A 12,522-nucleotide genomic window follows, 5' to 3' on the forward strand; every position below is an offset into this window, starting at 1 on the left:
ATTATGTAAAATAAAATTCATTCTTTTCCATGTGCTATTTCTCATGCACTTCCACAAACTAGTCATATTAACTATTACCAAAACCAACATACAGAAGAGTTCTTCATTCACTTAGTTTTTGCTCTGATTATATTATTCTGTCAGATTCTCAGTGCATTTAAAAAGAATTTTTATACATTTTAAAATGTTTATTCAGCAACTTTATTTTTTTCAATGGGACAATTACTCAACACACACAGTTTCCCATATGTTTAGGAACTAATTATTATTCCCTGACATTTTACATATTCATTTTATCTTTTACTTTTATTTATTTTCTTCCCTAGTAGCAGGAAAGCTCAGAAGAAAAGGGACATAGTTCTGTTTAGTGCTGTATCCTTGGCACCTAAACCAATTATTACAAAAGGTAATCCGTAGTTGAATGAAGAGTGATACATGCTCTAAAGAAATTGAAGTAGGATAAGGAGATAAAAAGTACCAATAACACTAATGCAAAATTTTCACAAGCTTACCATACTTGATTGGGGTTGTAATACCAGTCTTGCTTGTTTCTTTCTCTGTTTTCGGTAGTAATTTTCAAATGTTTCTTCATCACCCTAAATAATAAAGTCAGCAGAATAAGAAAAATTCAAACTTGCATGCATGTACATACACACACCTACTGCTAAGAATCATTTACCCTCTAAGAGTAATTTTAAATTTTCTAACTGGAACATAAATGCTGAAAGAATTTCATACTGAATGTCAAGAAAGGGTTTTAGTTGTTTTACTTCAAAGACAGTAACTTTATTTGATATCATAAACATCACAATGAATAAAGTGCAAATAATCTGACATTTTCCCAACTTATCATTTTATAGATTTTTGAATGACCAAACCAATCTGGTTGTTAATAAGAGAAACAGAGATTAGCTGTCAAGCTGGTGTGGTGGCAAACATTTGTAATCTCAGCTACTTGTGAGGCTGATGCCAGAAGATCACAAATTTAAAGCCAGTTTAGGCAACTTAGTGAGCTCCTGTCTCAAAATAAAATCTAAAAAGACCTGAGGGTGTAACTGAGTGACAGAGAATTTGCCTACCATGTTCAAGGCTGAGAATGGAATCCCTAGCACCACAAGAAAAAAAAGGGAAGGAAGGAAATAGATATTAGCCATCAAGTCTAAACTTCTGAATATGTTATATAAGGTTACATGATCTGGTTTTTACCTTTATCTCCTATCTCATCTCTTGCCATACCTTAACTCTTAGAATGTCTAATATAAAATTTCTTTTCACTGCCAGGCCTTTGGTGCTGGCTGTTTCTGAAATATACCTGCCAGTTTCCTTTCTTTGTATGATTTTTTACTCATCTTTTTAGGATTTGTCATAGATATAATTTCATTTACAAAGCTTTCCCTAATTTCAACAGGCCTGTTATTTTCTGTTATCCCACAACCTGTACTTCCCTATTAACTTATACTGTGCTATAATTCCCCAAATATTAGTCTATCTCAGTGCTATCCAATGGAACTTTTTATGATGGTGGAAGTATTCTATGTTTATTCTATCTACTATGGTAGCCACTAGTCACATGTGGCAAAAAAATATTTGAAGCGGCTAACAGGACTGAGACACTTCAATTTTGCTTAATTTTAATTAATTTAAATTTAAAATGGCCACATTTAGCTAGTGGCTACCACGATGAACAACAGAGATGTAACTTTTCCATTCTTTTCCCCCAGGGATTGAATCCAGGGCATTTAACCACTAAGCCACATCTCCAGCCCTTTTTTATATTTTATATTTTATTTAGAGACAGGGTATTGCTGAAGTTGCTTACGCCCGTACTAAATTGCTCAGGCTGCCTTTGAACTTGGCAATCCTCCTACCTCAGCCTCCCAAACCACTGGGATTACAGGCGTATACCATCATGCCCAGCTAACTTTTCCATTCTTAATCTGTTAACACATTGTCCGTATCCATCTAGATCACCAGTATAAGATCATCATTTAGAAGAATGCTTGGCATGTAAAAGGCACTCAAAAATATTCGTTGAATTAATAATTAAGCAAATAAATGAATGACTATATCTTCTCTATTTTCCTCTCTGTTTAAGAAGAATCCAGTCAGAGCCAAAAGAAAAAGTTGGGATCATATTCCCCTACTTGTTTAAGGCTTCAGAAACCAGAAGAAAAAAATTAATAGGGGGAAAAAAACCAATCAAAATCCAGTTTTCACTAAAAAAAAAAAACTCTGATATTATTTTCTTTACATTTAAGTAGCTATAAAAAGCATGAGTTTTTAAAACACTATCTAAATCAAATTCATAATGCAAAAAAATTTTTTACATAGGTATCTCCTAAGGAAGTTCCTTCCTTTTTTTTCTTTTTTGTACTCAAATAATTAAAAGAATTTCAAAATAGTTATGGTCCTCCTCATAAAATTGTAATAGAGTAAATTTTTCACCATTAGTTTAAATAAATGCAAATAATATAATATCAAGCATATCATGAACAATGAAATAAAAAAATGTTAAAATCTTATTTAAATATATCCAAACCATTATTTACTTAAAAAAACATATGAACACCATCTCCCTTATCATTTTGAAAGATTGTATTTATGATTTTTCTTTTTGAATTCACATTTCCAGTTGGGGAGGGGCACCACACTACCCTTACAGAATAAAGCAAACCTCAAAACTCTACTATGTCAACAGCACCCAATAGATAGATTTCATTAGCTAAAATAGATTTTAAACCAAAAAATATTACCAAAAAAAGGGCATTTTAAGATGAAAAAGTGGATCAGAGACTGGGGTCTGCAATCCCAAAAACTCAGGAAGCTAATGAGAATTTTATTTTTAACTCACTGTATTCCAAAAAGAATTTAGGTAGCTTTAAATGGAGACTTGAAGAACATATAAATTACTATTAGCTACTCTAACCAAATAAAAGCAGGGAAAAGAAGTATGAAGGAAGATTAACAGATTTAACCTTGTAACAATTTACAGAACTACAAACAAAATTAAAAAGCAATGATTGATAAATTGAGGAAACTATTTGTAAACAATGAATATTTGATTTTTTTCAAAAGTTTGATTTTTAAGATGTAAATGAACTAGCAGTAATATATAATTTCCCCTGTAAATTACCAGTTTTGTTTCTGTTTTACTTAAATAAAATACCAATTTTGTGTGGAGTTATTCTTTTGTATTGGTAGTAGTGATGGTATGAACTACTCTAGTCTTTCAGGAGGGGCCTCTAAAAACATGTAAACCAGCTACAAGTTCAAGGCCAACCTTGGCAACTTAGGGAGATACTGGGTCAAAATAAAAAATAAAAAGGACTAAGAATATAGCTCAGTGGTAGGGCACCCCTGAGTTCAATTTCCACGGAAGGAAGGAAGGAAGGAAGGGAGGGAGGGAGGGAGGGAGGGAGGGAGGGAAGAACCTATCAGGAAGACATAACAATTATAAACATATATTCACCTACCAACAAAATTCCAAAACCACATAAAGCAAAAACTGGCAGAACTGAAGGAAAGAAATAGACAATTCCAAGGTTACAGAGGGAGACTTCAATACTCCCACTTTCAATAACAGAACAAGAAGATGATCAACATGGATATATTAGATATTAGATATGAATGACACTAGAAAATAACTATACCTAACAGATATCTATATTACCCAGTCACAGCAGATATACATTCTTATTAAGACAGAATCATGTTAGGCCATAAAACAAGACTCAATAAATTTAAAAAGAACAGAAAACATATAAAGTATAATCTTTGACCACAATTAGATTAAATTCGAAACATTCAGAAACACACATACAGAAATTAAATAAATACCAAATACCCTCAAATAACCAAGAAAACAAAGTATAACTCAGAAATATTTCTGAGATAAATGGAAACAAAACACAACATACCAAAACTTATGAGATGAGCTAAACCAGTATGTACAGAGAAATGATAGCTATAAACACCAATATTAAAAAAGAATAAAGATCTCACGAACCTGAACTTTCACCTACATAAAAGAAGCCAGAAGCTAAATGCCACATATAAAAAGATTCTACTTAGATGAAATAACTAGAACAGGCAAATCCGTATAAACAGAGTAAATATATGGTTACCAGGGACTGGGGGAAGATAGGGGAGAATGAGGAGTGATTCCTACTGCACAGGGTTTCTTTTTGAGGTAATTAAATGTTTTTTTGGGACAGAACCAGCTCCAAGTCCCGGAGCCAGCGCAGCGAGCTCCAGCCCGCAGGTAGCTTCAGGGACCAGGACAGGGCAGCCAGGGACTTTGCCAAGCAGCCCGGCTCCCTCCGGCGGGAGGCGCCTTTCAAGGCTAGCTTCTCGGAGCAGACCGCCCAGTGAGAGCCTTTCTACACAGAGCCAGCCACAAGTCCCCGAGCCTGCAGAGAGCTCCGACCCGCAAGCAGCCTCTGGGACCAGGGCAGGGCAGCCAGAGACTTCTCCAGGCGGCCCTACCCCCTCCAGCCGCAGGCTCGTTCCATGGGGCAATTCAAGATGGCAGACTAGAGGGTGACTGCATCTCCAGTCGCTCCAGAACCCAGGATTCAAGAAGGGGAGGCATTGAGAGACTCGGACTAAAATAGAGCCACGTGGTGAGTCTCCCCCACCGGGTGAAGCTCCGCCTGGGCGGCAGGCCTGGATAGGGGCAGCTTATCAGAGTAGGGCAGGGCAGCTAGAGTCTTCCCCAGGCAGCCCTGCACACTCTGGCAGTGGGCTCCTCCCACACAGTCAGCTTCTCAGAGCAGGCCCCCCAGTGAGAGCCTTTCCACACAGAGCCAGCTCCAAGCCCTGGAACCAGTAGGAGGATAGGGGCAGCTGTCTTCGGAGGCACTGCATTATCAAGTTACTCCAAGACTTCAGGCTACTAAAGGCTGGGAGGTGATACACTGGAAATCTACAGGGACACTATAAGCCAATAGAGGAAATCTGCAATATCTCAGAGTCCCACTGACATCTGACCAATGACCAATGTCCCACTGACATCTATCCTTCCATGATAAACAAAAGCTAAAGGAATTTACAAAAAGAAAGCCGGCATTACAGAACAGTCTCAGCAAAATATTCCATGAGGAGAAGATGAAAAACAACGATGCCCATCAGCAACGGGAGGAACTAGCCTAAAGGAATATCCAAATAAAGGAGAAACCACATCATGTCAAAAAACAAAAATGAGTCAAATGACTAGGAATACAAATCATTATCACAATAATAACCCCGAATGTTAATGGCCTGAACTCATCAATCAAAAGACATAGACTGGCATATTGGATTAGAAAGAAAAATCCAACAATATGCTTCCTGCAAGAGACCCATCTCATAGAAAGAGATACCCATAGACTAAAGGTGAAAGGATGGGAAAAAACATACCATGCACATGGACACAGCAAAAAAGCTGGAGTACCCATCCTCATTTCAGATAATGTGGACTTCAAGCCAAAACTAGTCAGAAGGGATAAAGAAGGACATTTCATACTGCTTAAGGGAAGCATAAATCAGCAAGACATAACAATCATAAATATCTATGCCCCAAACATTGGCTCATCCATGTACGTCAAACAAATCCTTCTCAATTCCAGAAATCAAATAGACCACAACACAATAATACTAGGTGATTTTAACACACCTCTCTCACTGCTGGATAGATCGTCCAAACAAAAATTGAATAAAGAAACCATAGATCTCAACAACACAATCAACAATTTACACTTAACCGACTTATATAGAATATACCATCCAACAAAGAATGAATACACTTTCTTCTCAGCAGCACATGGATCCTTCTCTAAAATAGACCATGTTTTATGCCACAAAGCTACTGTTAGCAGATACAAGAAGATAGAGATACTACCTTGTACTCTATCAGATCATAATGGACTGAAATTAGAAATAAATGACAGAATAAAAAACAGAAACTTCTCCAATACTTGGAGATTAAATAATACACTATTATATGATGAATGGATAACAGAAGACATCAGGAGGAAATTAAAAAATTCTTAGAAGTAAATGAGAACAAAGACACATCATATCAAAATCTCTGGGACACTATGAAAGCAGTACTTAGAGGGAAATTTATTTCATGGGGCGCATTCAACAAAAGAAGTAGAAATCAACAAATAAACGACTTAACACTACAGCTCAAAGCCCTAGAAAAAGAAGAGCAGACCAACACCAAAAGTAGTAGAAGACAGGAAATAGTTAAAATCAGAGCTGAAATCAACGAAATTGAAACAAAAGAAACAATCGGAAAAATTAACAAAATAAATAGTTGGTTCTTTGAAAAAATAAACAAAATTGATAAACCCTTAGCCACGCTAACAAAGAGAAAAAGGGAGAAAACTCAAATTACTAAAATTCGGAATGAACAAGGAAATATCACAACAGACACGAGTGAAATACAAGCTATTTTGAAAATCTATACTCCAACAAAACAGAAAACCTCGAAGACATCAACAAATTTCTAGAGACATATGAATTACCTAAACTGAACGAGGAAGACATACACAACTTAAATAAATCAATTTCAAGCAATGAAATAGAAGAGGTCATCAAAAGCCTACCAACAAAGAAAAGTCCGGGGCCAGATGGGTTCTCAGCCGAGTTCTACAAAACCTTTAAAGAAGAGCTCATTCCAATACTTCTCAAAGTATTCCGTAAAATAGAAGAGGAGGGAACCCTCCCAAACTCATTCCATGAAGCCAATATCACCCTGATACCTAAACCAGACAGAGATACATCGAGGAAAGAAAATTTCAGACCAATATCCTTAATGAACATCGACGCAAAAATTCTCAACAAAAGTTTAGCAAATCGCATACAAAAATATATTAAAAAGATAGTGCACCACGATCAAGTGGGTTTTATCCCAGGGATGCAAGGTTGGTTCAACATCCGGAAATCAATAAATGTCATTCACCATATCAACAGACTTAAAGTTAAGAATCACATGATTATTTCAATAGATGCAGAAAAAGCATTCGATAAAATACAACATCCCTTCATGCTCAAAACACTAGAAAAAATTGGGGTAGTGGGATCATTCCTTAACATTGTGAAGGCCATCTACGCTAAGCCCATGGCCAATATCATTCTAAATGGTGAAAAACTGAAAGCATTCCCCCTAAAAACTGGAACAAGGCAGGGATGCCCTCTTTCACCACTTCTATTCAACATCGTTCTTGAGACTCTGGCCAGAGCAAGTAGACAAACCAAAGAAATTAAAGGGATACGAATTGGAAAAGAGGAACTCAAACTATCCCTGTTCGCTGATGACATGATTATATATTTAGAGGAACCTGGAAATTCCACCAGAAAACTCTTAGAACTCATAAGTGAATTCAGTAAAGTAGCAGGTTACAAGATCAATGCTCATAAATCCAATGCATTTTTATACATAAGAGATGAATCTTCAGAAAGAGAAATTAGGAAAACTACGCCATTCACAATAGCATCAAAAAAATAAAATACTTGGGAATCAATCTCACAAAAGAGGTGAAAGACCTCTACAATGAGAACTACAGAACATTAAAGAAAGAAATTAAAGAAAACCTTAGAAGATGGAAAGATCTCCCATGTTCTTGGATAGGAAGAATTAATATTATCAAAATGGCCATACTACCTAAAGTGCTATACAGATTCAATGCAATTCCAATTAAAATCCCAATGATGTACCTTACAGAAATAGAGCAAGCAATTATGAAATTCATCTGGAAGAATTAAAAAACCCAGAATAGCTAAAGCAATCCTCAGTAGAAAGAGTGAAGCAGGGGGTATTGCAATACCGGATCTTCAACTCTATTACAAAGCAATAGCAACAAAAACGGCATGGTATTGGTACCAAAACAGACAGGTAGATCAATGGTACAGAATAGAGGACATGGACACAAACCCAAAAGAATACAATTTTCTCCTACTAGACAAAGGGGCCAAAAATATGCAATGGAGAAAAGATAGCCTCTTCAACAAATGGTGCTGGGAAAACTGGAAAACCATATGCAACAGAATGAAATTAAACCCCTAAGGTCTCTCACCCTGCACAAAACTCAACTCACAATGGATCAAGGACCTCGGAATCAGACCAGAGACCCTGCACCTTATAGAAGAAAAAGTAGGTCCAAACCTTCAACTTGTTGGCTTAGGAGCAGACTTCCTTAACAGGACTCCCATAGCACAAGAAATAAAAGCAAGAATCAACAACTGGGATAGATTCAAATTAAAAAGCTTTCTCTCAGCAAAGGAAACTATCAGTAATGTGAAGAGAGAGCCTACAGAGTGGGAGAAAATCTTTGCCACTCATACTTCAGATAGAGCGCTAATTTCCAGAATCTATAAAGAACTCAAAAAACTCTACACCAAGAATACAAAGAATCCAATCAACAAATGGGCTAAGAAAATGAACAGATACTTCACAGAAGAAGATGTACAAGCAATCAACAGATATATGAAAAATGTTCAACATCTCTAGTAATAAGAGAAATGCAAATCAAAACTACCCTAAGATTTCATCTCACCCCAATTAGAATGTCGATTATCAAGAATACAAGCAACAATAGGTATTGGCGAGGATGTGGGGAAAAAGGTACACTCATACATTGCCGGTGGGGTTGCAAATTAGTGCAGCCACTCTGGAAAGCAGTGTGGAGATTCCTCAGAAAGCTTGGAATTTAACCACCATTTGACCCAGCTATCCCACTCCTTGGCCTATACCCAAAGGACTTAAAATCAGCATACTACAGAGATACAGCCACATCAATGTTCATAGCTGCTCAATTCACTATAGCCAGATTGTGGAACCAACCTAGATGCCCTTCAGTTGATGAATGGATAAAGAAACCGTGGCATATATATACAATGGAATATTACTCCGCCATGAAGAATGATAAAATTATGGCATTTGCAGGCAAATGGATGAAATTGGAGGATATCATGCTAAGTGAGATAAGCCAATCTCAAAAAACTAAAGGACGAACGATCTCGCTGATAAGCGGATGAGGACATATAATGGGCATTAGGAAGGGTTAGCGTTAGGGTTAGGGTTAGGTTTAGGGTTACGGATAAGGAGGGTGGTAAGAATGGAGGAAGGAAGGACTGTAAAGAGGGAAAAGAGGGGTGGGAGGGGTAGTGGGGAAGGGGAAAAAAATAACAGAATGAATCAAACAACATTGCCCTATGTAAATTTATGATTACACAAATTGTATGCCTTGACTCCATGTACAAATAGAGAAAAAACATGTATCCCATTTGTTTAAAAAAAAAAAGCTTGAAACCACTACCCTTTCCCAGCTAATTAGAGTCATATGTGAAAAGAGATCTCCAGGTATCCATTTCTAACTTAAGAAAACCCAGAAATGTATTTACGTTGAAATTTTCCAAGCTTTATACATTAGTAACAAACAGAAAACCGTGAATGGGCCCATTTTATTTGTGTGGAGGTATACTATCTCTTTTTCCACTATAATCTCTTAAACTCACTTTCCATCTTTCCTCACCTGCCATTCATTCCTCACGTTTCTGAAATCAGTCTTCTTTGCACCAATTCCTTTTGCCCATCCCACTGAAGCTACTGCTAGTCCTCATGTCTTAACTGTCATCCTTCCCAATTCCAAAGTGAACTCCCAGAAGGGAGAAAGATACTGAGTGTTCTATCTCTGTACATCCAATGCTAAGCACTGTACCCAGCATAGAGTGTGGTCTCAAATAAATGATTACTAAATAAAAAAAAATGTTTTTTTGGAATGAAAACAGTAGAAACAGTTGCATGTACTTGTGAATATGCTAAAATCACTGAACTATATATTTCAAAAGGATCAATTTGGAGTATGTGAATTATATTTTAATAAAGCAGTTTTTTAAAAGGATAAGTGACTGGTTAATCAAAAATAAGAACAACACAGTATGAAGTAAAACATATGTAGAAATAACATATTTATAAGTAAATGTGCTGCAACATTACCATAAAACAAGAGATCTATTCTGAGAAATGCTTTGTGTTCATTGTGCAAACATCGTAAGTGTTCTTGATAAAAACCTAGATGATAGAGTGTACAATACACCTAGGATATATGGTATAGTCTATTTAATTTTTTTTAATTTTTAATATTACTTCTAAAACTTTTTTGTTAAAGACCAAGAAACAAGCACTGCACATTAGCCTAGGTCAGAATCATCAAGATCACTGCCTTCCTTAGCTACATCTTTTTTACTAAAAGGCAATAACACATGGAACTGTCATCTACTTTGATAACACCTTCTTCTGAAATACCTACTGAAGGACCTGCCTGAGGATGTTTTACCATTAACCTTTTTTAAGTAGGACTATACTCTAAAATAACAATAAAAGTTAATACATAAATCAGTTATATAGTTGTTTACTATTATTATCAAGTATTTTATACTATACAGAAGTATGTGTGCTTTACTTTCAAATGACTGGCAGCACAGTTTGTTTACAACAGGATCACCACAAGCACATTTGCTCTGTGCTGATATTACCATGACTATAGCTGTCCATAGGCAAGAGAAATTTTTCAGCTCCCTATAATCTTACAGGACCATTGCCATACTTGCAGTCCATCACTAATCGAAACACTGTCATATGCACACAACTGTACACTACTATAAGGTTCCTATAATACACATGTTACTTGAAATTTGATCATTGTAAGATAAAAAAAGAAAGTGCCTTATACACTATAAAGATATTTCACAAATATTTACTGTATGAAGATTTATAGTATCTGAGCTTATGATCATTCGTTAAAGCTTAAACTGTGTGCATGCCTTTTAAATAATTTAAATATATGTACAAACATAAATACGAAATATTCTTACCAAAACAGAATAAATGTGTAAACATCGGTAAACAGGGGAAAAATCAACAAGATCCTGAACAGTTAAGACCTGAAAAATAAAACCACTTTTTAAAAAATCATAGTTCAAAATATTAATAACATAAGTTAGTCAAGGAAATTCATGGACTTTGTTTTATAATATTCATTTAATTCTCCCATAGAAAGCATATAATATAAACACAACACCTGGTTTATTTTACTATGGCATTTTTTTCAGTAGTTTATTCTTTATCTGTTTATTACACTATTGACTACTTTAGATTATAAAGCATATTTTTATTGTGCTTAATAGAATACCAGAAAATTGCTATGAATAACTAGATACTTCATTGTTGCTTTTTTTAAAATGATGCACGAACTCGTGGTTTACCTATAAGACAAAAGTTCCTTCTGCTAAGCAGCTATATCATATGGTTTACCATTATTCAAATTAAAGACACCATCACTATTATTTTATGGGACACTATAGAAGAAAATGCAGTCACTTGAAACAATGACACCAGCAATACTGAAACGTATACCAACTTCTGGAATGTTATAATATGAAAAAATGCAGCTTGGAATTAATAAAATATAATAGTATGCAATACTTTTTTAAAGAATACAGTTTTTAATTAAGTTCTTAAATTCTTAAATTTTTATTATAATGTTACTTGCTAGGGAAAATGATAGAAACAAAATGTAGTAATAGTAGAAGAGATCCAAGAGAACAGGCAAACCACCAAGTTACTCTAAGAGTACAGATCTGGGTTTAAGGCATCATTGCAATACTCTCAGCAGCTAATACAAAACAGACCAGGGAAAATAGAGGTAAGAAAACTAGATGGTCTGTTTTTACTATTCTGAACTTCTAGAGAAAAAATAGAAATTTTCTGAATATTAAAAAAGAGCATAAGTGTATATTTCAAAATCACTTATTTAATTTCAAGGGACAAACCAAGACACACTAATTCCACAACAGGAAAATATTTATCTACCTAAGGCTATTCATTTGTCTGTATTCAGGTTGATAACAGATGTTCACTGCATACACATGTGCATCAATATATATCATGTATACACAGATACATATATATATATATATGCACACATACAAGTGTGTGTATAGTCTCACCCTCAGACATACAGCAGAAATGCATAGAGTAAACACTTAGTTATTTCCCCATCTACAGAGGAAGCTTTGAGCACATATTCAGACAATTCAATTAAGAGTCCTTATGGTGTCCCAGTTAGATTCTTAGAAAAAGAATTTAAGGTCTCATTGATAAAGAGTAACTAGGTTCCCTATGAGAGTCATGAAATTCAACTAAATTCAAACGAATTCAAAGAAGATAAAAGTCAGACACAACAGAAGACTTTGTGGAGGAAATAAAAAATACAATAGGATAAAAATAAATTTGGATACAAGTGATGACAAAATAAATATTTAAAGATAATTTCAAGGTTTCTAGACCTTTTAGGACTTCAAAAAACTTTTAAGCTTAACTGTAATCAAAATAGAACTACTTTGCAGCATTTCAGAACCAACTGAAAAAAAAGATTAGGCTAGCTAGAACTGGACCAAATGGCAGGGTCAAAACCTTATGAAATAAAACATTTGCCAAAGATAACTCAAATGTAAGACTACTACAAAAAAGTTATC

The 12,522-nt window shown here is 35.3% G+C and overlaps 1 protein-coding gene across 9 annotated transcripts in view; it reads right to left on the minus strand.

Moving 5' to 3' along the window:
- EXOC6 (exocyst complex component 6) overlaps positions 1–12,522 on the minus strand; it is a 194,901-nt gene that overhangs the window by 110,738 nt on the left and 71,641 nt on the right. For all 9 annotated transcript variants that reach the window (XM_079137555.1, XM_079137558.1, XM_079137556.1 and 6 more), the window contains 2 exons: positions 10,861–10,929; positions 513–596 (listed from right to left, as the gene is read on the minus strand). In XM_079137555.1, coding sequence (XP_078993681.1) covers positions 513–596; positions 10,861–10,929 — 153 coding nt within the window. The remainder of the gene's footprint in view (positions 1–512; positions 597–10,860; positions 10,930–12,522) is intronic.

Source organism: Sciurus vulgaris, assembly GCF_902686455.1.
Source record: "Sciurus vulgaris genome assembly, chromosome: 4".
NCBI lineage: Eukaryota > Metazoa > Chordata > Mammalia > Rodentia > Sciuridae > Sciurus > Sciurus vulgaris.